Source organism: Belonocnema kinseyi, chromosome 4 (assembly GCF_010883055.1).
Source record: "Belonocnema kinseyi isolate 2016_QV_RU_SX_M_011 chromosome 4, B_treatae_v1, whole genome shotgun sequence".
Taxonomy (NCBI): Eukaryota; Metazoa; Arthropoda; class Insecta; order Hymenoptera; family Cynipidae; genus Belonocnema; species Belonocnema kinseyi.
In genome coordinates, this window is record NC_046660.1 from 40,968,812 (window position 1) to 40,996,681 (window position 27,870).

At 25.1% G+C, this 27,870-nt stretch overlaps 1 protein-coding gene across 1 annotated transcript in view; it reads left to right on the forward strand.

Annotated features, from left to right (window-relative positions):
• The window catches only part of LOC117171589 (isoleucine--tRNA ligase, mitochondrial), a 41,706-nt gene that overhangs the window by 9,290 nt on the left and 4,546 nt on the right, over window positions 1–27,870 (forward strand). The window contains exons 6-13 of the mRNA XM_033359035.1: window positions 833–1,137; window positions 4,346–4,512; window positions 10,046–10,282; window positions 10,375–10,547; window positions 15,108–15,398; window positions 15,484–15,627; window positions 19,238–19,451; window positions 25,909–26,161. Of these exons, the coding sequence (XP_033214926.1) occupies window positions 833–1,137; window positions 4,346–4,512; window positions 10,046–10,282; window positions 10,375–10,547; window positions 15,108–15,398; window positions 15,484–15,627; window positions 19,238–19,451; window positions 25,909–26,161 (1,784 nt within the window). The remainder of the gene's footprint in view (window positions 1–832; window positions 1,138–4,345; window positions 4,513–10,045; window positions 10,283–10,374; window positions 10,548–15,107; window positions 15,399–15,483; window positions 15,628–19,237; window positions 19,452–25,908; window positions 26,162–27,870) is intronic.

Genomic DNA, 27,870 nt, shown 5'->3' on the forward strand with positions numbered 1-27,870 from the left:
AAAATTTGTGATCCCAAAATAATTTAATTAACTTATGAACAGCTCGGCTCATATAAAAACAAATTACATTTCTAATCAGAAAATTTCTATTTGTTTTTTTTTCAATTTTAAGATACAAGACAATTTCAAGTATTTAAAGGTTTCCTTTTTGGATAGATTAAATGTTAAAAGAACAAAAGTATCTCAATTAAGCGTGAGATATATTTTTTCTCTCTCGCAAAATTTTTCATTATTATTTTTTTTTATTTTTTGCACAAATCATCGAAAATTTACTTTTGCATTTTTTCTTTGGATCGTAGTTTTTCTAAGTTACTTATAATTTTTTGATTAATTTCCGATAGTTTCTTGTAATAAAAAAAATTAATCGCAGATTCTGTAAAAAAAAATGTATTTAAAAATGGACAAAGTTTGTGATTGCAAAATAATTTCATTAACTTATGAACACCTCGGCTCATATAGAAACAAATCACATTTCTAATCAGAAAACATTTTTTTGTAATTTTTTTTTTCAATTTTAAGATACAAGACAATTTCAAGTATTTAAAGGTTTCCCTTTTGGATAGATTAAATGTTAAAAGAACAAAAGTATCTCAATTAAGCGTGAGATATATTTTTTCTCTCTCGCAAAATTTTTCATTATTTTTTTTTAATTTTTGCACAAATCGTCGAAAATTTACTTTTATATTTTTTCTTTGGATCGTAGTTTCTCTAGGTTACTTATAATTTCTTGATTAATGTATGATAGTTTCTTGTGATAAAAAAGAATTTATCGCAGCTTCTATAAAAAAATATATATATTTGAAAATGGACAAAATTTGTGACATATTTTTAGAACAGCACTAGCCGAATCAGAATTGGAATATAACGAGCAGCACCAAAGCAAATGTGCAACTGTTCGTTTACGAATTTCGGAATTACCACCAGCATTGGCTGAATTTCAGGGAAAAAATATTTACGGTCTCACATGGACTACCACACCCTGGACTCTTGTCGCAAATCAAGCTCTCGCATATTCTTCTGAAGCTGTTTATTCCGTAGCAGAAAACGCACAAGGAGATTTATATATTGTTGCCGAAGACTTATTGAAAAATAATGAAGAAAAAATCGGATCTTTAAATTCTTTAAAAACAATCAAAGGCACGCACGTTTTCCTATTTAAGAAAAAAAGTTGCTATCAGTGGTGGACTCCTAAAAGAAACAGTGGACTTTATTTTTCAAAAATTTAACTATTTTGATAAAAATTTATCTTTTTCAATTAAAAATTAATTTTTTTAGTTGAAAGTTCAACTTTTTGGTTAAAAATGCATGTACTTTGTTGAAAATTAATCTTTTATGGTACAAATTTAATCTTCTTGGTTGAAAATTTATTATTACGGTTAAAAATGCAATTGGTTAAAATATCAACTTTTACATGCTTCATTGAAAATGAATATTTTTGGTTTAAAAGTTAATTATTGGGGGTCATAATTATAATTGAAAATTCAAATATTTACGTTTGAATGAACTTTAATGTTAAAAATTCTACTACTACTACTACTACTACTACTACTACTACTACTACTACTACTACTACTACTACTACTACTACTACTACTACTATTACTACTACTACTACTACTACTACTACTACTGTTTTGTAGAAAATTCACCTTTTTGGCTTGAAAATTCCACATTTTGATTAAAAATTAAACTATTTGGTTGAAAATTAAACTTTTTTCTACGTAATTCGTATTAATTCGTAATAATTTATTTTGTTCAGAATTAATCTTTTTTGGTAAAACATATTAATTTTTTTGGTCGAAAATTCATCATATTGGTTTTAAAATTATTATTTCGGTTAAAAATGCAATTGGTTAAAATATCAACTGTTACATGTTTCGTTGTTAATTAATATTTTTGATATAAAAGTCAATTATTTGACTTAAAATTGGTCTACTTTGCAGGAAAAAAAATCATTTCATTTTATTAAGGGTTCATAATTACAGTTGAAAATTCAACTATTTACGTTTGAATGAACTTTAATGTTAAAAATTATACTGTTTTGTAAAAAAATCACCTTTTTGGCTTGAAAATTCTACATTTTGGTTAAAAATTAAACTTTTTGGTAAAAAAATCATATTTTTTTATTGAAAATTAAACTTTTTTTACGTAATTCATCTTTTTGGCTTTAAAATTAAATAATTTTGTTGAAAATTCGTCTTTTTGGCTTTAAAATTCCACAATTTGGTTAAACATTAAACTATTTGGTAGAAAATTAAACTTTTTGGTTAAAAAATAATTTTTTTCTATTGAAAATTAAACTTTTTTCTAGGTAATTCGTCTTTTTAGCTTTAAAATTAAGTAATTTGGCTGAAAATTTTTGTATTTTGTATAAAATTCATGTTTTTTGGTAAAATTTTTTCTTTTTGGTCGAAAATTCATCATTTTGGTTAAAAATTCGATTATTTGACTTAAAGTTAAACTACTTTGTAACAATTTCTTTATTAAAAATTCTTAATTTTAGTTAAAAATTCGACCTTTTTACATAAAATTCACCTTTTTGGTTTGGAAATTAAATAATTTGGTATGAAATTAAATTATTTGGTATAAAATTAAACTCTTTTTTTTAGATAATTCGTCTTTTTGGCTTTAAAATTAAATAATTTTGTTGAAATTCGTTTTTTTTTCAAGTTTTCTTTTTATCTAAAAATTTAACTATTTCATTATAGGTATAAAACATATGATGTTTATTGTACAATGTAAACAATTTATGTATTTTGTTGAAAATTTGTTTTTTTGGCTTGAAAATTCAACAATTTGGTTAAAAATTAAACTATTTGGTTGAAAATTAAACTTTTTCAAATAAAAATCATATTTTTGAGTTTAAAATTAAACTTTTTTCTGGGTAATTCGTCTTTTTAGCTTTAAAATTAAGTAATTTGGCTGATAATGTATGTATTTTGTTTAAAATTTATGTTTTTTGGTAAAACATTATTCTTTTTGGTCGAAAATTCATCATTTTCGTTAAAAGTTCGATTATTTGACTTAAGGTTAAACTACTTTGTAACAATTTTTTTATTAAGGATTCATAATTTTAGTTGAAAATTCGACTCTTTTGTATAAAATTTACCTTTTAGGTTTTGAAAATTCATTAATTTGGTAAAAAAACTAAACTATTTGGTATAAAATTTAACTCTTTTTTTGATAATTCGTGTTTTTGACTTTAAAATTAAATAATTTTGTGGAAGATTCGTTTTTTTTAAGATTTGCTTTTATTAGAGTTTTTACCTAAAAATTTAACTAGTCCATTATTGGTAGAACACATATGATGTTTATTGTACAAGGTAAACAATTAATGTATTTTTTTGAACATTCCACAATTTGGTTAAAAAATAAACTTTTTTAGAGTTAATTCGTCTTTTCAGCTTTAGAATTAAGTAATTTGGCTGAAAATTTATGTATTTTGTTTAAAATTCATGTTTTTTGGTAAAACATTAATCTTTTTGGTTGAAAATTCATCATTTTGGTTGAAAAGTATATTATTTGACTTAACTTGACTGTTTGCTTTGAAAATTCAATAATTTGGTATAAAACTAATGTATTTTGTTGAAAATTCGGCTTATTGGGTTGAAAATTAATATTGATTCTTGAAAATTCAACTATTTGGTAGAAAATTCTTATATTTTGATAAGCAGTCGTCTGCTTGGATTAGAAATTATTTGTGTTTTTTTTTTAATTCAACTTTTTTGTTGAGAATTCAATTACCTTATTAAAAATTCATATTTTTTCTATGAAAAATTATATATATTTTTTAATTCAACTTTTTGATGAAATTCTAATTACTTAGGAAATCTATTTTGTTTAAATTATCATTTTTTGTCGAAAATTCAACTATTTTGTTAAAAATTCTTTTTTTACGATAGGAAAGTCATCCTTCTTGGTTGAAAATTTATCTTTTTTGGTTGAAAAGTAACCTTTCTGTTACAAATTCAACTCTCCTAAAAAAATCGTCTTTTTGGCTTGAAAGATTTTGCATTTGTTTAAATCTTTAAATTTTTTTGTTCGAAATTCATCTCTTTTACTGAAAAGTTCATCTATTTGTTTGTTATTGCAACTGTTTGGTTTAAAACCAGTTTTCTGTTGGAAAATTCGTATTTTTCTGTTGAAAATCTATCTCTTTATGTAGACAAAATTTTTTGGTTCAATATGTACTGATTTTCTTTTTGGGTTAAAAATGCAATATATTTCGGCTCGAAATCTTACGAATTTAAAGTGTTTCGTACTGAATTCAATAGAACCACATCACTGATTACTATGAATGGAAGAAGAGAATCCAGGTGCCAATAAAGAAATCTCTTTCTTTTAGGAACCGAACTTTCTGGCACAAAATATTTGCAACCAGTCACGGGGATTCTACTACCATTTCTGGCAGCAAGCCATGTGAATACTGTTACTGGAACTGGATTAGTTCACACAGCACCTGCTCATGGATCTGAAGATTTCTGCGTGGCGATAGAACACAAAATTTCTGTGGCAAGTAAAAAAGAAAAAATTAAGGGTATTTTTTCGAAACCACAAAAAAAAGAATGCTTTTTCAAAAGCCTCGTGAAGTTTAACTCGTATTGCCCGTAAAAAAAGACGTTTTTGTAAATTTTATTAAGAATCATCATTAATAGGTGGATTGAGTTGGAACTCAACATTTCTTTTCAGAATTAGTTATAGAATACAAATGAATAATTACTTTCAGGGTGGCCGCTGGACCGGAAAACCGGGAATTTTTTTAGACCGGGGAAAACCGGGAAATGACAGAGAATTTTTTTTTCTGACCGAGAATTTGATAAATTTTTAGAAGAAAAATCTGTCCACGTTCGATTTCAACAGTTTTCAAATGATTAGTCGAATTTTTATGTTTTTCAATTATGCTATTATTTACCTTACATTGCGTAATTCCCAATTTTTTTACTTAAAAAATTTTTCATTAAAAATTTGTATTTCTAAACTTACATTTTAAATTTAAAAAACTTTTTAATGCTTTCTTAAAGACTTGAACAAACAAAAGCCTTTGATGTTGAAAATTTTTGATAAAAAACATGTTTATTTAATGAATAAATATATTTTTTTAATTTATCTGTAATTTAAGAAATAAAAAGTGAACAAAACCGATTTGATAAAACGATTTTAAATCAGTTAAAAATTTAAGAATTTTCAGATTTTAACGTTAAAACTTCAACGGCTTCACTTTGAAAGGCTTAGTCATTAAACAAATTTGAACGTGTGACTGAAATTTTATAAACTATTTTCAAGTTAAAAATAACTTCATAATAATATATTCTTCATTAAAGGATTTTATTAAATTTAAAATATTGTTTTAGTCTAAAATATTCAATTTCTAACCCATTCAATTTGAAATTTTTAATTGAAAAAGAAGATTAATTATTGAATATTTAGCAATATTTGAATTTTTATTTAAGAGAAGTAAATTGATACCAATTAATTAAAAGAAAAGAATCTTTAACTGAATTGTTTGACATCGAAAACCTGGAATCGATAAAATTTAGAAGAGCCTTTAAACTTTGAACGTTACAATTTTAATTGTTGTATTTGAAAAATGCTTAATTTGTAAGTGAAATTTAAAAATTTTGATGTATAAAAAACTTTTTAAATATTCTCTTAAAATAATTTTTCAAAATGAAAAGTTATTTTTAATTTTCCTAGGAATCTTAAGAAAATGTTTTTATTCTTTTGAAGCCTTTCACAATTCTTGAAAAGAATCTAATTTTTTTGTTTAAAATCTGCGAAAATCTACATTTTGTTTTATACTAGGCTATCATTTCAAGTTTTACATTAAGTTTGAATCTTTTCAAAACTTCGAGATATTTCTTAAAATTACTCAAATTTCACCTACAAATATTAAATGTTCAATTGTTATTTATACAACCAAATTGTAAAGAATTTTTCTAAAATTTGCAGCATTTTCTGAAAATTGTAGAAAAAATTCAATTCATTTTGACAAATATTCAGAAGTTCTGAAAAAAATTTAATTTAAAACAAATTAAAAAAAACTTCTAGATTTCTAAAATTTTGAAATAAAATTTTGAAGCTTTCCAAGGATTTTTAAACTATTTAAAAAGAAAATAATTGAATTTCTAATTTAAGAAGTGTTCGGTTAAAATTTGTTCAATTTTTCAATATTTGATGTTTCTGGCTTAAAATCCGTTAAAAATTATATAATTTTGAAAATTTTAAATTTCATTGATTAATTTTTTGATTCAGAGCATTCAAAATTCTAACGTGGATTTATATTTTTGGAACTGAATCTTTGAACTCTACAATTTAGAAAATTTGTAATCTGGCAGTTTAACTGCAATTTAATTTTTAATTTTTCAGTTGAAAAATGTTAGTTCCTTCAATTTTACACGCGTAAATTGTTGAGCATTTGAAAAAAAATTTTTAATTAAAAAATTTTTAATTTGCTAAAAATTTCCTAAAAATTGATGAAAAATTGTTTTTAGTCATTTGTTTTAAGAAGAGAGTTTAAAAGAAATTATTCAATAACAGATTTTTTTAGCGCGAATTTTACAAATTTTTAGAAAAAATCTATCCAACTATAATTTCAACCATTTTTCTAAATAATTTGTCGAATTGTTATATTTTTCAATTATGGTATATATTTTAGAATATGTAATTCGAAAATCTTTTAAATAAAGATTTTTTAATTTTTAAGCCTACATTTTAATTTAAAGAATTTTAAAATGGTGTTTTAAAGACTTAAATAATTAAACCTTAGAAGCGTTCAAATCGAAGATTTTGGTTAAAAAAATTTTGTTGATCTACTGTAAATATAAACTAATTAATGATTTTTCAAATTAAGGATTAACAAGTGAATAATAATTTATTTTACAAAACGATTTCTTAATATTTAGAACAATTACTTAATATTTAGAAATATTTGACTGTTCATTAAAATCAGTAATTATATATTAAATATTACAAAATTAAACAAAAAGGTAAACTTTGAACGTTACAATTTTAATTGTTCTATTGGAAAAAATTAATTTGTCAGTCAAATTATTGAATTTTTATGTATAAATAACAATTGAACACCTGTTATTCAAAAATTAATTTTTAATTTTTAATTATTTCAAATAAATTAATTTTCAGTGCAAATAGTCCACGACCTAATTTAAAACCAAATATAGATTTCGCCAGATTTCAAACCAAAAATTTAGAAGTCGAATTATTTTTAAAGATATTTGGAAGTTCCGAACAAATTTTTAAAAATAATTTAAAAAATTTTTTTAAACTCAAAACACATGTACCTAGATGTTTCAAGATTTTGAAATAAAATTTTTAATTATTTTATGGCTCTATAATTGATCAAAGTTTAAACTTTTTAATTTGGCTGTTTAACTGCATTTAATTTAAAATTGTTCAGTTGAAAAGTGTTAGTAGCTTCCATTTTATACGTCTAATGTATTGAGCTTTTGAATAAAAAGTTTTTGAATTAAAAAATTGTAAACTTCAGTTTCAAAGCTCTAAAATTCAAGAGTTCCACTTTGTGTTTTTTTGATTTACAGCTCAGTTTTTACTACTTTAAATGAACATTTTTTTTAGCTTCAGAGTTCGATATTTTAAATTTCATTGAGCGTGAAAAATGTTTACGAACCGGGAAATGACCGGGAATTTTTCCCTTAATTAAAACGGCCGCCCTGAATAATATTTAACATAAATAATTGTTCAAACTATTTATTATTATTTATAAAAACACGTTTTGTCAACTTTTCAATTAGGGTGAGATAATAATTAATTCAAGTTAACAAAAAGAATTGTTTACACGATTTATAATTATTTTAAATAATATTCTCGTTGAATAATGTTAGAAAGTTTCTGTTTTTTCCTGAAATTTTTCAATTTTCTTTGAGTTATTAGAGAGAATCATTTTTTAAGCAATCTCTTTTTTTGTAAATTTATAGTCAATTCTAAAGTAAATTTTCCTTTAAGTAGTTTCTGAGAGCCTTTTTTGTTTAAGTTAATGTTTATGTTAATATTTTAAGATTTTTATATTAATATTTATTATGTTTTTTATATCTTTGGTTGAAAATTTCACTTTTTGTATTGAAAATTTATCTCTTGAATAATATTTCATCTTGCTTCGCTTAAAATGAAACTTTTTTGTTGAAAATTAATCTGTTCTTGATAAGGATTCAACTATTTGGTTGAAAATTCGTCTTTTTTAATTAAACCAAACTGTTTTTTGTTTTGCAATTACAAATTTTTTGGTTTAAATATTAACTATCATCTTTTTCTTTAATAGTTTCTTATTTTTTGGGCGAAAATTCAAATTTTTTCTGTGGAAAATCGTCTCTTGGGTTGGTGATTTTGGATTAACAATTTAATTATTTGGTTGAAATTTTACTTTTTTGTTGAAAATGAGTATTTTTTGATTTTGTTCTTTTAGGACTAAAAAATCTTTCTTGTTTGAAAATTCAACACTTTTGTGGAAAATTGATTTTTTTTTGTTTGAAAATACACCTCTTTTTAGAAATGTCTTCTTTTTTGGTTAAAAATTCAGATATTTTTTAGAGGCTTCGAATATTTTTGTTGAAAATTCTATTTGTTTTATTAAATCAAATTAGTTTTTATTTAATTTTAAAATTTATTTTGGTTCCAAATGCAATTTTTTGTTTAAAAATTCAGTTTTTGGATTTAAAAGTCAAGTGTGTTCGAAAAAATTAAACTTTTAATTTTGAAAAGTCAATTATTTGGATTAAAATTGGTCTTTTTGGTTTGAAAATTCATCTCTTCCGGGATATTTTGTTTAAAATTTGTATATTTTTTTGTTAAAAATTCGTTTCTTTTGTGGAAAATTGATCTTTTTTGTTTGAAAATACACCTCTTTTGAGAAATGTCTTCTTTTTTGATTAAAAATTCAGATATTTTTTAGAGGCGACGTATATTTTTGTTAAAATTTCTCTTTGTTTATGAAATCCAACTATTTTTTATTTCAACTTCAAATTTGTTTTGTTTCAGACTTCAATTTTTCGTTTGAAAATTCAACATTTCGGATTCAAAACTCAAATTTTTTCTGAAAAATTTTACTTCTAATTTTGAAAAATCAACTCTTTTTTTGAAAATTGATCTTTTTGTTTGGAAATAAATCTCTTTTTAGAAGTTTCCTCTTTTTTGGTTACGAATTCAGCTTTTTTGTGATGCTTCAACTATTTTGTTGAAAATTCTACTTGTTTCATTAAATTAAACTAGTTTTTATTTAATTTTAAAATTTATTTTGGTTCGAAATTTAATTTTTTGTTTGAAAATTCAGCATTTGGATTCAAAAGTCAAATGTGTTCTACAAAATTTAATTTATAATTTCGGAAATTAACTCTTTTGTTAACAATTTGTCTTTTTTATGAAATCAAACTATTTTTTATTTCAACTTACATTTTTTTATTTTAGGATTCAACTATTTGGTAGAAAAATTATCTTTTCGAATTTAATATTCAAATATGTTATAAAAAATTTGACTTTTATTTCGAAAATACAGATCTTTTGTTGAAGATTTGTCTTTTTGGTTTGTAAAATTTATCTCTTGCGGTAGAAAGATTATCATTGTTGGTTAAAAATTGAAAATTTTTGTTTAAAATTGAAGTGTTTTGTAGAAAATTTGTCTTTTTTGATTGAAAAGGCAACATTGTGGTTAAAGCTTTTGTTCTTTTCGGACTGAAAAATTTTTCTTCTTTAAAAATTCGTGTTTTTTTTTTTAATTATCAAATCCAAATGTTTTTTTATTAAAATAATTTTTTTTTTGGTTTAAAATGCAACTATTTGTTTGAAAATTCATCTTTTCAGATTTAAAAGTCAAATGTGTTCCAAAAATTTTGATGTTTTAGCTTGAAAACTCAAGATTTTGTTTTGTTTTGTTCTTAATTCAAATATTTTCTTTAAAATATAATATTTTTCGACCTGAAATCTTAAGAATATGTCACCTACATTCATTTTGTTAAGTTTTTATTATTTCCACTGTTTTGAGAGAATTTCGGGTGCAATTTATTTATTTTTAATTCAGTTGTCTATAGTGAATGAAGAAGGACAATACACAAATGAAGCTGGTTCCCAATTCTCTGGATTGGAAGTTTTGAAAGAAGGCACAAAAGCTGTGCTTGAACATTTAAACAAAGATGTGATGTACACAGAAATATTAACGCACAGTTACCCCTACGATTGGAGAACCAAAAAACCGGTTATAACTCGAGCAAGTTATCAATGGTTTATCGACACAGGTGCCATTAAACAAAAAGCTATTGTATGTTTTCAAAATAATTTATTGTCTGTTGAAATATCGGTGAAATTTTTAAATTATCAGAATACTTTTAACTAAAATTCGGCTTCTTTCAGGAGAGTATAGGTGATTTAAAGATATATCCAGAGCACCGAAAACAATCTGCAATGAATGTTTTAACCACTCAAATAAAACAGAGACCTTTTTGGTGTATTTCTCGACAAAGAGTTTGGGGCACACCGATTCCTGTGATTTATCTTGGAGACGCTAAAACTGCATTTACAAACAGGTTTGGACAAAATTAACGTTTTCCTTGGAAAAAGTTACTATTAAATATTTATTTCGAAATCCCCTAATTTTTCCTGACTTTTCCCTGGTCAATTTTTTATTTTTCCTGGCGTTTACACATTTTTATTTGAGGTATAAAAACAACCTTCAAAATTGCGAATTTTTAATTTTGAACCAAATAGTTAACTTTATCAATTAAGAAAGCCGACTTTTCAATTATATAAGTGAATTTTGAAACAAATAATTGAGTTTTTAACTTAAAAAGATAAATTTTGAACAACAAATTTGAAATAATTAAAATTTTAGTTGAACAGATTGATTTTAAAACTGGAAAGAGAAATTTTCAACTAAGTAGTTGAATTTTAAAGCTAAAAAAATCATTTTCTACAAAAAAGTTGAATCTTCCACAAAAAAAGACAAGTTTTCAACAAAACAAATGAATTTTTCGCTAAAAAAAATCAATTTTCAAAAAAAAAAAATGGGTTAGTTACATGTTCAGTTTAACAAATTAATTTTCAACCACAAAAGAATGTATTATCAACAAAATAGTTAAATTTTTTAATCAAAGAAATGAATTTTTGATAAATTAATGAATTATACCGTTATAGATTTTTGTTTCAGGTATAAAAGCAACCTTAGAATTTTTGAATAAAACTTTTGAACCAAATAGTTAACTTTTCAACTAAGAAAACGAATTTTTCAACAAAAAAAAAATCATGAATTTTGCAGCAAAGAATTGAGTTTTCAACTTAAAAAGAAACATTTTTACAAAAAAAATGGAATAATTAAGTTTCTAGTTAAAACAGATTTCTTTTCAAACGAAAAAGATGAATTTCCAATAAAAAAGTTGAACTATAAAGCCAAAAAACTAATTTTCTACAAAAAGCTAGTATTTTCAGCCCAAAAATATTAATTTTCTAGTCAAATTATTAAGTTTTCATCCCCCAAAAAAAAGAATTTTCAACAATATACATTAATTTTTAACTAAGAAAGATCAATTATTGAGAAAAAATATAATAGTTGCAGTTTCAAATTAAAATTTAATTTTTAACCATAAAATAACGAATTTTCAACAAAACAGTTAAATTTTTGAATGAAAGAAATGAATTTTTACTAAATTAATTAATCAAACCGTTATAAATTTTTCTTCCTGGTATAAAAACAACCTTACAAATTTTGAATTAAAATTTTTGAACCAAACAGTTTACTTTTCAACTATTTCAACTAAGAAAGACGAATTTTTCAAAAAAATTAATAAAGAATTAAATTTCTAGTTAAAACAGATTCTCTTTCAAACGAAAAAGATGGATTTCCAATAAAAAAGTGTAACTATAAAGCCAAAAAACTAATTTTCTACAAAAAGCTAGAATTTTCAGCCCAAAAATATTAATTTTCTACCAAAATAATTGAGTGTTTAATCCAAAAAGACGAATTGTCAACAAAATTAATTAATTTTAAAATAAAAATGATGAATTATTGAGAAAAAATGTAATAGTTACAGTTTTTAATTGAAAAATTAATTTTTAACCATAAAAGAACGAATTTTCAACAAAATAGTTAAATTTTTGAATCAAAGAAATGAATTTTTACTAAGTTAATTAATCAGACCGTTATAAGTTTTTCTTTCAGGTAATAAAAACAATCTTACAAATTTTTAATAAAAAATTTTGAACCAAATAGTTAACTTTTCAACTAAGAAAGGCAAATTTTTCAAAAAAAAAATTAATTTTGCTGGAAAGAATTGAGTTTTCTACTTAAAAAGAGACATTTTGAACAAAATAAATTTTCAACCAAATTTTCAACAAAATAAATTAATTTTTAACTAAAAAAATCAAGTATTGAGAAAAAATTTAATAGTTACAGTTTTAAATTAAAAAGATAAATTTTGAACCAAAAGTGGAATCATTAAATTTTTAGTTTAATCAAGTTAATTTTCAAACCAAAAAAGAGGAATTTTCAACAAAATAATTGAATTTTAAAGCCAAAAAACTAGTTTTCAACTAAAACGTTGAATTTTCAACCCAAAAAGACGTATTTTTAACAAAATAAATTAATTTTTAACTAAAAAAGATGAATTATTGAGAAAAAATGTAATAGTTACAGTTTTAAGAATTTTCAACAAAACAGTAAAATTTTTGAATTAAAGAAATAAATTTGTATTAAAATTTGGAATTAGTCCGTTATAAATTTTTCTTTCAGATATAAAACCAACCTTACGCCTAGGAGTTCAATCATGTAAATTCAAAAAAAATTATTTATTTTAAATACTTTAAATGACAACATACATAAAGACAAATATTCAATAAAATACATGAATTGTAAAACAAATAATTAAGTTTTCAACTTAAAAAGATAAATTTTGAACCAAAAGTGAAATAATTAAATTTTTAGTTGAAGCAGGTAAATTTTAAAAACCTAAAGGATGAATTTTCAACAAAATAAATGAATTTTTAACTAAAAAAGATCAATTTTCAAGAAAAAATGGAATATCTGAATTTTTAGTTGAAACAGATTCATGCTCAAACCAGATGAATTTCCAATAAAAGTGTTTAATGCCCAAAAAGTAATTTTCTACAAAAACGTTAAATTTCCAACCCAAAAAGACTAATTTTCAACTAAAAAAGATCAATTAATAATAAAAATGGAATAGTTATATTTTCAGTTTAACATATTAATTTTCAATCACAAAAGAACGAATTTTCAACAAAATAGTAAAAATTTTTAATCAAAGAAATGAATAATGTAAATACAAGAAAAAAGTAATTTTCTATAAAAATTTGAATTTTCATCGCATGGCAAACGAGTTCTCAACAAAGTAAATTAATTTTTAACTAAAAATATAAATTTTCAAGCAAAAAATGGATTAGTTACATTTTCAGTTCAAACATCAATTTTTAACATCAAATAATGCAAAAATGTAATAATTAAATTTTCAATCAAAATTGATTAATTTCCAAACCATAAAGAGAAATTTGTAAAAAAGAGTTAAAATTTCTACAAAAAAGTTGAATTTTCAACCCAAAAATATAAATTTTCAAGCAAAAAATGGAATAGTTACATTTTCAGTTAAACAAATAAATTATTGGATTTTCATCTAAAGGAGATAAATTTTCGACCAAACATGGAATAGTTAAATAGCAGTAAAAAATGTCACAAAAAAAGATTTTTCAACGAAATAGTTAAATTTTAAACCGAAAAAAAGATTTTTGTACTAAAACAATGAATCATCAATCATAAAAGTAGTTCCACTTTCAACTAAGTAGTTGGATTTTTAATTTAAAAATATGAATTCTCAATAATAAATGTGATGGTTGATATTTCAAACAAAAAATATTTTAAGTTCCAACAAAGAATATTTGAATTCAACCAAAAAATATATATTTTCACTAAAATAGTTGTATGCTCAATGAAAACAGATTAATTTTTAACCAAAAATTTTAGCCAAAAAGGATGAAATTTCTACGATAACATTCATTTTTCAACCAAAAATTTAAATTTTTAAAAAGTGAATGAATTTTCAAATAAAAATATGAATTTTCAACCAAAAGTGGAATTCTTACATTTTCCGCAAAAAAAAAATTATTTACAACCAAAGAAATGCATTTTCACGGAAATGATGAATCTTCAGCCAACAAAATTAATATTTTAAATAGTTATTTTTCAACAAAAATATTAACTTTGAACTAAAACATATGAATTTGCAACAAAAAATAAAATATTTAAATTTTCAGTTTAAAAAATTCATTTTTAAGAGAAAAAAACAACGAATTTTGATCAAAATATGCAAATTTTCAACTAAAGGAGATAAATTAAAAACCAAACATAAAATATGTAAATTTACAGTAAAACAAATTCACAAAAAAATATTTTTTAGCAAAATATTTCAATTTTAAACCGAAAAAAGGTGTTTGAAATAAAATAATGAATCATCAAAGAAAAAAGTGAATTTTTAACAAATTAGTTCCACTTTCAATAACGTATTTGAATTTTTAATCAAAAAAGATGAATTCTCAATGAAAAATCTAATAATTGATATTTCAACCAAAAAAATTTTAAGTTTCAACAATATAGAAAAAACGATGGATTCAACCAAAAAAGGATAATTTTTCACCAAAATAGGTTTATTCTCAATGAAAGCAGATAAATTTTCAACCAAACATTTTAGCCAAAAAAGATGAAATTTCTACGATAAAAGATGAATTTTGAAACAAAAAATTCGAATTTTCAAAGAAGGTCATTTTCAGCCCAGAAAGTCGAATTTTCAATCAAACATTTGAATTTTTAACCACAAAGAATGACTTTAAGAAAATAACACAATTTTCCACCAAATAATACAAATTTTTAACACAAGATGAATTGTGAACCAAAAAGATTATAAAATTATACGTTTGTAATACTTGTTATCAACCCAAATTTATAAAATCCTAGTAAAAATTGGGGGGGGGGGGGGAGATTTCAAATAACCTGAATTTACAAACATTCCCTGACCTCTAGAAACCCTGCTCGATTAAAATAATTTAAATATCTTCAATTTTAATTTGATTCTGCGCGATTTATTCAGAGAACTCGTTGAGAGACTATGCCACTTGATAGAAAAAAATGGAAGTGATTCTTGGTGGGAATTGCCAGTGGAAGAAATAGTAGGCAAAAAATTGATGGACGAATTAAATGTCTCAAAAATCGAAAGGGGAAACGATATCATGGATATTTGGTTCGATAGTGGAATTTCCTGGTCAACAGTTTTACCGGAAGGAAAAGCGGATCTTTACATGGAGGGAATGGATCAATTTAATGGATGGTTTCAAACTTCCTTGCTTACTTCTGTAGCTCTTCAAGACTCTGCACCTTATAAGTAAGAAAATAATTTATTTTCTGCTTGCAATTTTTTTAAATCACTTTCCAGAAAGCTGTAAATAAAATTTTTTTTTTTATTACAGAGAATTATTTGTCCACGGATTTGCAGTGGATGAGAAAAATAACAAAATGTCGAAATCCCTGGGAAATATTGTAAGTCCAGAGGAAGTGATAATGGGCGGAAAGAATCAACAACAGAAACCGGCTTACGGTGTCGATGTTCTCAGGTAAAAATATATTTTTTAATTAAATTTAAAGAGGACATTTTAAATATTACGTATTGCAGGCCAGGAAAGAAAAAATTTAATATTTCAATTACTGGTCTATTTTCCTTGCGTAATTATGAATTTTACTAGCATAACATAGATGTCTACTGAAAAAATTCAAAGTTCATTCATTTGAAAATGTCCAAATTTTTGAAATCCTCTGAGGCCCGTGAGTCCCATGACATTCGTTGAATTTTCCTAAAATCCCTTAAAATTCTCTGATGTTTTCGACATCCTTTTAAAATCTCTTAAAACTTTGAAAATGTCCTGAAATCTTTTGGAATATTTCGAAATACTCTAAAATTGGTTAAATCCTATTGGGAATGGTGATGTACTATTTCGCCATCTGGTGCCCAAAACTGGTACTAGAAAGAGTAGGTACATTTTTTAAGTTGTACATTAATTTCTACATAAAAGTGTTTTCACGATAATTTTGTGACTTATAAAACAATTGTTGAATACTACAAAAATGTCTTCATAAAAATAAATAGTTTTAGATAGAATTTCCATGTTATACACTGAAAAACCACATTTTTGTCAAATAGGTTTAAAAAAAATTATTTTATTATTTCATGTAACTTTCAATGAATTTAAGTTTAAATAAACTTTAATTAATGTATTTAGCGAGAAATTTTATCCAGATTATACGAAGAATACGAATAATAGACGATTTAGGGTGGCCGTTTTATCCAAGAAAAAAATTTCCGGTCATTTCCCGGTTCGCCAACATTTGTCACGGTCAATAATATTTAAAAAATCGAACTCTAAAGCTAATAATTTTTCCATTTGAATTAATAAAAACTGAGCTGCAAATGAAAGCACTCAAAGTGGAACTCTTGAATTTCAAACTTTTAAAATAATTTACACATATAAAATGGAAGCTGCTAACAATTTTAAGTTGAACAATTTTTAATTAAATGCAGTTAAACTGCAAAATAGATTTTTTTACGTGTATAAATTGTAGAGTTCAAAGATTCAGATTCACTTCTAAATATATAATTCCACGTTATCATTTTCAATACCCTAAAGTCTAAAATGAAGAATCAATCAATTAATTACATTTTTTAAATTATATCATTTAAAGTAATTTTAAGCCAGAAACATTAGAAATTGAATTTTTTTTATAAACATTTTTTTTATAAACTGAACACTTCTTAAATTAAAAGGTAAATTATTTACATTTTAAATGGTTCCAAATTTTATTTAAAAATCTTGAAACATCTTTACGTTGTTTACATTTTTTATTATTTTTGAAACTATTTCAGAACTTCTAAACATCCTTTAAAATTAATACAATTTTTTCTAAATTTCTTTTTAAATTCTGCCAAATTAAGCAAATTTCCTTAAAATCTTCCATTTTTCGAAATCTGCCAAAATCTATAGTTTGGCGGTACACGTACACACTTTGTTTGAATTATTTCAAATAATTTCAAATTTTAAATTGAATTTTAATTTTTTCAAAACTTCTAAATATTTCTTCAACTTCCCGGAACTTTTTTAAGAACAATATGTTATTGTTATTTATACATCGAAGTTCAAAAATTTGACATACAAATTAAATTTTTTTAACAGAACAGTTAAAATGTAACGTTTGAAATTTAGTTTTTAATATTTAACTAAAATTACTTATTTTAAGTAAACAGTCAGATATTTCTAAATATTTAGTCATTCTTATTTTTCTTAATTAAAAAAATTCAAATTAAATGGTTTAAAAATGGAATATTTTAGACTAAAATAATGTTTGAAATTTAATAAAAGCCTTTGTTCATGAATTTATTATTATGAAGTTATTTTAAAATTACGTTAAAAACTGGAAATTCTAAAATTGCGAACTGATTTCGAATCGTCTTGTAAAATTAATTATTATTCACTTTTTAAATCTTAAAGAATAGTTTAGTTTTAAAAATCATTATTGATTTATATTCACAGTTGATCAACTGAAAATGTACTTTAAAAAAGTATGGAAATCACAGTTGGACAGATATTTCTGTAAAATAATATGTTTCTTCGCCTTATAAGATGTAAATTACATCTACACCCCTTTGTTTCCGACAAAGACTTGCTTTTAGTATCCAACAAATGCTTTTAACTCCCCAACAAAAATCGTTAAAGTACTTTTATGCAAAAATTAATGTACAACTTTAAAATCGTACCTATTCTTTCTAGTTCCGATTTTTGTCACCAGGTGGCACATCGCACTTTAACCATTCCCAATACAAATTTTTCAAATCCCAAAAATCAGTTCAAATTTTTTACACGCCCTTGGAATGTTGTGTAAATCTTTGAAATTTTCTTGCAAATTTTAGAAATACGTTGAAATGTTTTGAAATTTCGATTTTTAAAATTATAAATACCTTATTTTAGCAAATTTACCAAAAAAATTTTAATATGTTTAAAGGTAAAGTGAAGAAAATTTCATTAGCGAGAAACTTAATACCCTAGTAGAATTAGTGGTTTTTTTTTTCAAAATAGTTGCAAATTATAGAGATCGTTTTTCGGAAGCTTCATTAAATTTAAAAAATAACGCTATAAAATTATATAAACATGTTTTTTTATTGATAAAATTAGCTTCATATTACTGGATTTAACAATTTTATTGAAATTCATTTTTTTACGAAGCACGTGTAATATTCCATCGTTTTAGTTGAAAATGGATCTCTGGTTGAAAATTAGTTTTTAACTGAAAATTTAACTACTTAATTATTGGTGGAAAATTTATCATTTTTAGCTGAATTTTAAACGAAAAAATGAATTTTCAACCGTACTGCTGAATCTTTAAGTCGACCAGTTGAATTTTCAATAAAAAAAAGACAAATTTGAAAAGAAAAAAATTATTAATCAAATAGTTTTTATTCAGATCAATTTTCAACCTAATAGTCCAATTTTCTATAAAAAAAAGTAAAATTTAATTTCTGTGTTGAAAAATTGTTTTTTAACTGAAAATTTAAATATTTAATTATTGGTTGAAAATTAATCTTTTTTAGCTTAAAAGTCAACAGTTGATTAAAAGATAAACACTTTTGTTTAAATTTAAATTTCTTGGTTGAAGATTGTTGAAAATTAATTTTTCTAACTGAAAATTTAACAGTTTGGTAGAAAAATGATTAATTTTGTGGTTGAAAATAATATTTAAACTGCAGTTTTTGCTAATCTAATTGAATATTCCATCATTTTCTTCAAAAATGAATCTTTGTTTGAAAAAAGCTTTTTAACCGTAAATTTAACTATTTTATTTTTATTGAAAAGTTATCTTTTTTTGTTGAAAATCCATCTTTCTTAGTAGAAAATTTATCTTCGTGATTGAAAATAAATCTTTGTGCTCAACAGTTTTGTCAAATTCATTTGTTTTTTATTTAAATTAAAATATTTTTTGTTTGAAATATCAACTGTTATATTTTACGTTGAGAATTCATCTTTTTGGTTTAAAATTTCACTTCTTGGATCAAAGTTATTTGAGAGTGTATATTGTAGAATTTTTAAGATTTTGAGAATTCTTTATGCTGAAAAATTAATTACTATTTGAAAATATATTAAGTAATCCGAATTATTAACAATTTCGAATAAATTATAGATGGTGGGTTGCCAGTCATGGCTGCCAGCATAGTTTGGTTCCGGTCAAGGAAACTTTACTTCGCGATAGTTTAGACTGCATTAACAAATTGCGAAACGTTTTACGTTTCCTATTAGGTTCTTTACATCCCTATTCTACGAAAAATTCTGTTGAGCCTCAATATTTATACCTCGATAGGTATATGTTGCATCGGCTTTATCATTTCAGCGCACAGGTAAAGTACAAGTCGTTCAATAAATTAAAAAAAAAATTTACAAATCCTAACAGAGTGGCCACTGAGTCGAACAAATCGGAAAATGTCTGGGAACTTTATTTAATTTTCGATATAAAAATACTTTAAATAAATATTTTATGTTAACTATTTTTAGTCTACTAGTCTTACTATATCAATATTGAAAAACAATTTTTTTAAATATTGATATAAGAAAAAAATATCGAATATTTACATATAAATATCTGGTCAATATCGTTATATAAAAATATGAAACACCTTAAAGTTGATAAAAATAATGGTTAGTTTTAATTTTAACAGCAGCACATAATAAGATATCCTTAATGATAAAAAATATCTGTAAAAATATTTCTCTAGTAAGAAAAGACAATATATTAAATTAATTAAATCCTTTTTCACTCTGCTTTCGAGAAACTTTCGCTTTTTCTCGTTTTTTGCTTAAATGCGAACTGAATTAATTGAACAAAATAAGAAAAAGCAAAAAATTATACATTCTCATCATTTATGATTGAGAAAGTATTAGAATTGTTGGAAATTTGACATGACATGATAACTCTCGAAAAAATGAACGAATCAAATCCATCTTTGGCACACTTTTTCTAGGTCCTAAAAGAAAGGACGATTTCGTTATTCAGCAATTTTTGATAAAAATTCAAAAAATGAGCGCATTTTGAAAATTTTTAAGACCACTTTTTTATGAATTTGAAAATTCTATGTACGGATATTTATAGTATTGAAAAGAACAAAAATTTATCCTAATTACTTTTTTCGATTAAAAGAAAATTCTCAGAGTCATAGCGTTTTCAAATTTTTTTTAATAAACCGAAAATCAAAATTTGAAACCGAAAAACGCACGATATGAAAAAAAGTCAAGAAAAGAAAAACATTTCTTTTTGAAATCCCTACAAGATTATCATAACCAATTTTTGGATTTTGTTCAAAAATCGAATATTAAAATTTTGATTGCACAAAAAATAATGGAAAATAAAAAATTCCATTTTGTGGACAAACCATGTAGGATACAAAAAAAGATGAATTAACAAAAATGGTTATCCCAAAAAAAGATCTACAATTTCGTTAATAATCACTTCTTGATAGGATGCGTACTTTTTGTTTTATTCGTGAAAAATAACGTTGAAAAAAGTAAGACAAAAAAAAATGTGTGGAAAAACGACGAAAGTTACGAGAAAAAAAATCCAACAAAACCTGTTTACATATATCTGTCGAAAATCAAGCAAAAATACAAAAATGCAATTTTTAAACAAAAAATATGATTCTTCAAAGAAAAATTATTTTTCCACGAAACTGATGCATTTTTACGCAAAAAAAAAGGAAATTTCAAACTAAAAAATAATTTGTTACAAAAAAACGCGAATTTTTAACTAAAAAATATCAATCTTAAAAAATGCAAAAGCTCCATTTTCTGTTAAAAAATTAATTATAAACAAAAAAAAGAAGTATTTTCCACTAAACAGTTAAATTTTCAACCAGTCATAAGCCTTCAATAAAACAAATTTCACAACGTAGCCTAACTTTGACCCAACTGGTTGAATTTTCTATTAAAAAAGATTCATTTATAACAATATAATTAAACCTTGAACCAAAGATAAAAAAATTCAATTTTTAATCCAGTTTAATTTTTAAGTTTAATTTTTAATCCAGTTTTAATTCCAGTTAACTCAGTAACATCAAAAATTAAATTTTTGTAGCAAAAAAATAAGTTCCTACGACAAAAATTGAATTCTCAATCCAAAAAGACGAATTTTTTCAATCAAAAAGGATTTTTTAACAAAGTAGTTTAATTCTCTACCAAATATTTGTATTTTTATCCAAAAAATATCAACTTTCTACTAAAACAGATAAATTTGTAATAAAAAACATTTTTTTTAAAGTGGAACTTTCATCGAGAAAATATTTCAGTTCATTTTTCAACGCCAAAATATAAATTTTATACAAAAAGTAAATTTTCTGCGAAATAGTTAAGTTTACAAGAAAATAGTATAATAGCTTAATTTCTAACCAAACAGTTGCATATATACAGGGTGTCTAAAAAGTCCCGGGACGGTTGGATATTTCCTCAGGTAAAATATTTTTCTAAAAAGTGAAGGTCATTCCTGAAGTAAATTTAAACGAGGAATTCAATGGTGACCCTCATTTTGACCTTGAAATTGACCTTCATGGTTTTTTGATGGTCAACTTTGTTTTTTTTAATGGAAACCCCCTTTTTTTACATCTGCAATCGATAGAGCGGAAAATTCTACGTTCAGGTACGTACCCAAGTCATAGGTCAATTGTAACGTTCAAGGTCACTTAGAGGTTATTAGAAATTAACAAAGTTTTCCAAAAGGTCAGTGTATTTCCTGAAGTAAATTTCAACGAGGAATTTAATGGTGACCTTCATTTTGACTTTGAAGTTGACCTTCATGGCTTTTTGAAGTTCAAATATGTTTTTTAAAAATAGAAACCCCCTTTTTTACATCTGCAATCGATAGAGCGGAAAATTCTACGTTCAGGTACGTACCCAAGTCATAGGTCAATTGTAACGTTCAAGGTCACTTAGAGGTTATTTGAAAATAACAAAGTTTTCCAAGAGGTCAGTGCAATTCCTGAATTAAATTTCAACGAGAAATTCATTGGTGAGTTCTGTATTGATCTTGGTGATGATCTTCAAGGTTTTTTCGAAGCAGTTTACGTTTACGTTTAGCATTACCCAGAAGCAACGACGTGGACGTAGTAAATTCTGTTCCCTTTGGGGTGTTTGATTAGCGTGAGTCTCCTTGCCTCTCACGCTTCAGTGAAGATGTTCGAACTGAAAACCTTGAGCTTCTTGATAAAAAGCTATGCGATTGTAAAAATGAGTTACGACATTACGAATCATCTCCCTATCAATCAAAGTAGCCTGTTGCAGAATCCGATTCTGCAATTCGTCTAAGCTTTGCGGTTGCATTGAGTATACTTTGCTCTTTAAATAACCCCAAAGAAAACAGTCGAGAGGCGTCAGATCAGGAGATCGAGCGGGCCACTCGATCTCACCCCTTCTTCCAATCCACCTTTGAGGGAACTGAGTATCCAAATATGCTCGAACCTCCCGACCGTAATGAGCCGCTGCTCCGTCCTGCTAGAACCAAATATTTTGAAAATTGTCGCCTCTAATCTCCCTTATTCTTGGTACAATTTGGTTTCTGAGAAGCTCTTCATATTCTCGGGCATTGAGATTACCATCGATGAAGAAAGGGTCTATCAATGTATCATTCAAGACACCGGCCCAAACATTAATCTTTTGTGGATATTGTGTGTGACTCTCCGACATCCAATCAGGATTTGTGTCGGACCAATATCTACAATTTTGCCTGTTAACTTCACCTTTTAAAGTGAAAGTAGATTCATCTGAAAATACTGTATTGTACAAGAAAAGAGGATCTCTATCAATTCTGTCCATCATAATTTCAAAAAATTCAACCCGACGATCAGAATCGTCTTCATTGAGCTCTTGTACCAGATGAACTTTGTAAGGATGGAAATTAATGCATTTTAAAATATTTCTCACTGTCTCAGGAGCAACGTCACGCTCATCACTAGCTCGACGTACACTAAGGTGTGGGTTTTCAACAAATGCTTGGGCTATGTCCATCTGCATCTCCTTAGATCCTGCAGATTTTGGCCGACCAGTTCTCTGAAGGTCCTTGATAGATCCATGATTCATAAAGCGCCTTACAGTTCTTTTAATTGTTGATTTTGAGACAGGATTTAACCCTTCTCCATTACGAAATGTGCGATTAAAAAGCAAACGAACTTGATCATAAGATCGAACTCGATCTCCCCAACCACGCATCATTAATACATTAACACAATATGTACTCGTAATACGTAAATTTAGTTTCGATTCGTAATATTCGTATGGAAAAACGGTATACGACTTATGGTATCGCCTTAGGTATTGACTTAGGTATCGAAAAACGGTATGGGACTGTATAACTCTTCGGGGAGGAACAGAACTCTCACGAGAACACCTGGAACATTTAATGAAAAATTTCCTTATGATTTTACAATATTCAAAACGCTGTAATCAAGATCAATACAGAGCTGACCAATGAATTTCTCGTTGAAATTTACTTCAGGAATTACATTGACCTCTTGGAAAACTTTGTTTATTTCAAATAACCTGTAACTGACCTTAAACGTTATAACTGACCTATGACTTGGGTACGTACCTGAACGTAGAATTTTCCGCTCTATCGATTGCAGATGTATAAAAGGGGGTTTCCATTAAAGAAAAAAACAAAGTTGAATTTCAAAAAGCCACGAAGGTCCACTTCAAGGGGAAAATGAAGGTCACCATTGAATTCCTCGTTAAAATTTGATTCAGGAATTACACTGACCTCTTGGAAAACTTTGTTAAATTCAAATAACCTCTAACTGACCTTGAGCGTTACAATTGACCTATGACTTGGGCACGTTCCTGAACGTAGAATTTTCCGCTTTATCAATTGTAGATATAAAAAAAGGAGGTTTCCATTTAAAAAAAAAACAAAGTTGACCTTCAAAAAGCCATGAAGGTCAACTTCAAGGTCAATATGAAGGTCACCATTGAATTTCTTGCTGAAATTTACTTCTGGAATGACCTTCACTTTTTTGAAAAATATTTTACCTGAGGAAATATCCAACCGTCCCGGGACTTTTTGGACACCATGTATATATATGAAAAAAGATTTCATTTCTGCTAAAGCAGGTAAACATTAAAATAAAAAACACAAACTTTAAAAAAAAGAGTTGAATTTTGAACCAAAAACTTAACGAAAAAATGTAATTTTCTATTAATAAAAATAAATTCTGAGATTCTCATAAATTCTCAGAGAATTTATTTCTGGTTTATATTATCGGTTATATTCTCATTCTAACCGACTCAGAACTCTACTCCTAAAATATTCGTCTTTTTGTTTCGAAAATTCGCACGCTTGGTTAGAAAGTCAATTATTTTGTTAAGGGCATGTGACGCAGCTAAATACCTATATTACCGACCTCACTTTATTAGTTCACTGAATGTTTTTTTGAACCTAAGAACTTTTTTTGTAAATAAAATATCGAGCTGAAACTTTGGAAAATGTATTAGAGTACAATAAAGTACGTTTAGATACTGCATTTTGGAAGGAACTTCACTGAAAATTATTTCATCTTTTTTTTTAACCTCAACATTTTTTGAATGTTCGAACTTTTTTTATGCATAAAATATCGGTCTCAAACTTTGAAAAATGCAAGAGTAGAAAGAGAACTACGTTTAAGTACAAAGCTTAATAATAAAAGATGTTTGAGACCGATATTTTATGTATAAAAAAAGGTCGAACGTTCAAAAAAATATTCAGTGAACTGATAAAGTGAGGTCGGTAATATAGGTATTTAGCTGTGTCACATGCCCTTAAATTCACTTTTTTTGTCAAATCTTGAACTGTTTTGTAGATAATTCATCTGTTTAGATAGAAATTCATTCTTTTGAATTGAATATTCATCTTTTTTTTGAAATTTAAAATATTTTGTTGTAAACGAAGATGTTTACTTGAAATTTTTGTTTAACATTCGACTATTACGTTGAAAATTCATCCCTTTTTGATGAAACATGCAACTATTTTGGTAGGAAATTCGTCTATTTGAATAGAAAATTTATTTTTTATGGTAGACTGGTAATAATTTGGTTCAAAATGGAAACATTAGTTTAAAAATCAGTTATTTATTTAAAAATGTAATTATTTTGTTGAAAACTCGTCTCTTTTGATTAAAAGTTCAACTATTTAGTTGTAAAATAATTAGTTTTTTTAGCATTCAATTATTTGGTAGAAAAATCATCTTTATTGGTAAAAATTGTTTTTTTAAATTGAACTCTTTTAAAAAATTCGTCTTTTTGGCTTGAAAATTCAACTACATGGTTGAAAATGTAACTGTTTATGGTTGAAGTTCAATCGCTTCATTTGAAAATTCTACCATTTGTGTAAAATTGTACTATTTTATTAGAAATTCAATTATTTTATATAAAGTTAAACCATCTTTTAAACCATTAAAGTTTTTAACTTAAAAACCTCATCTATTTTGTCGAAAATTCAACTTTAGCTTAAAAATGATCTCTTTTGGTGGAAAATTCAACTATTTTGTTGAAAATGCAATATATTTTTACTTGAAATCTTCGAAAGTTTAAGCATTTTCTATTGAATTCTATGTGGTATCTATATATTATTTTCCCTTTTTTGAGAAAATTTTCTACTGTGAAGTCTGTATTTTTCTAAGCTGAAAATTCAGAAGATTTCAATTTCGGCCACTTTAATTTTAATGACCAGGAAAATATTTTACGAGCCGGGTAAAAACCGGGAATTTTTCCGGCGATTTAAGTGGCCACCTGAATCCATTTGTAAATTAGAAATTTTGTTAATACTGATAGAAAGTTCTTTTCCAGGTTCAAAAATTGTATTCTACTTATCAGTATCATAATGTGACGAAGCACATAATAAACTTTGTAACAAACGACGTTTCAGCAACTTACTGCTACCTAATAAAAGACCGACTTTATTGTGAAAGCGCAAATTATCCATATCGAGCTGGAGCAGTCGATGTTATGGGTGCGATATTGGCAGTTGTTGTCAGATCTATCGCACCAATTAGTCCACACCTCGCTGAAGAGGTGTGGTTGCATCATCCCGAGAATCAAAGTATAAATTCTTTTATTCCAAAAATATTATTTTACCAGGTGTCTACTCATCGGGAAAACTTGGAAATGTCAGGGAAAAGTCAGAAGATTTTTTTTAAGTCAGGGAATTTTTTTTGACCATGCTTAAATTTAAATAATTGTAATATTAAATCAATTAACAATATTTTTTCATTTATGAAAGTAATATTATAGTAATGGATTTATACTTATTTAAATCAAACTTATTTTTAGCATTTTCACTCATCGCAGGAAAATAATAAAAAAATTGTTTTAATTATTTTTGAAATTCATGGGGTTAAACAAATTGAAAAAATCAATTGTGTAAGTATAATATTCTTACAAACTTGTACTATTAAAAAATGCCTTTTTTGTTTATAAAGTTACTTTCATTAATTCAGGGACATCGATATTTAATTTTATATATAATCAAAAGTACCGTTCTGCTGTCCAACAGAAAAACAAACAAAATAAAAAATGTTTAAACAAAAAAATATCGCACTTAACCAAATTTTTTATATTTTTTTGATATTTTGCGTTTTCAATTGTTTAAATTCAAACAGATTCAAATACTCTAACATTTTCAGAAAAAAAATGATTGGCAAATCAATACGATGTTGGCTTTCTTAGTCCTTTTCAGAAAAAAATATTATAAATAAAATAAGCAATTTTGTGCAAAAATGAGCTTTAGAAGGCCACTACATACAGTTTATTTCAAATTCTCCCAAATTTAGGAGACATTTTGACACCAAAAACAACAACTTGTACAAGAGCCATTTTACAAAAAAAAATAAAGCCTTTTTTGGATTGACCTTTCCTATTTTTGTATTTTTCGATTTTTAATAAACTTAGTTAATTTGATTAGAAAAAGTTGACCAGTAATGGACGATTTTTCGCTGCTAACTTAAAACTTGAATAAATTTTATTTTAAATTTTCAAAAAATTTTAAAAACTTCAGTTTTAAGAATCAATAAATAAAAATTCTTAAATTTTGATGAATTTGGACATCAAAAGCCAAGTTTTCCATTCAAAATCTTCATAATTGAAGAAATTTGGAATTTTTCAATATTTATATTTTAAAGGTACGTTTTTTGGAACATTCTTTTGGACTGGTGCAATTTTGAAAATTTACAATGGAAAATTCTTCATTTTTCACGATTTCCAATTCAGTTAGTCAATTTTAAGGATTTATAATGACAAACATTTTCATTTTAAAGGCGCGTAAATAAAAATTCTTAAATTTTTATGGTTTTGGAAATTAAAAGTGAAAGTTTCGGATCTAAATCTTCCAAATTGAAAAAATGTCCAATGTAAAGCATCAAAATTACATTTTAATTTTAAAACTTAAAAGTTGTATAATTTTTAATTGTAAATTGTCGAAATTGAAAACTCTTTAATTTTAACAATTGAAAATTAACATTTTTACCATTTTGAAAAGGCACAATTGAAAACTATTTGATCCTAGAAACTTATATATAAAAATGTTTAAATTTTTATGATTTTGGAGATCAAAAGTCAAGTATTCATCTCTAAATCTTTTAAATTTAAGAAATTTCAAATTTAAATCATCCAAACTAACAAATATTTAATTTCAAACTTCAAAACTTGCTTATTTTTAATTGAAAACTTTCAAAATTAAAGAAAAGATTTACAGTTCAAAGTTTAAGTTGCAGTTAAAGCTTAAAATTATTCAATTTTAAATAAATAAAATAA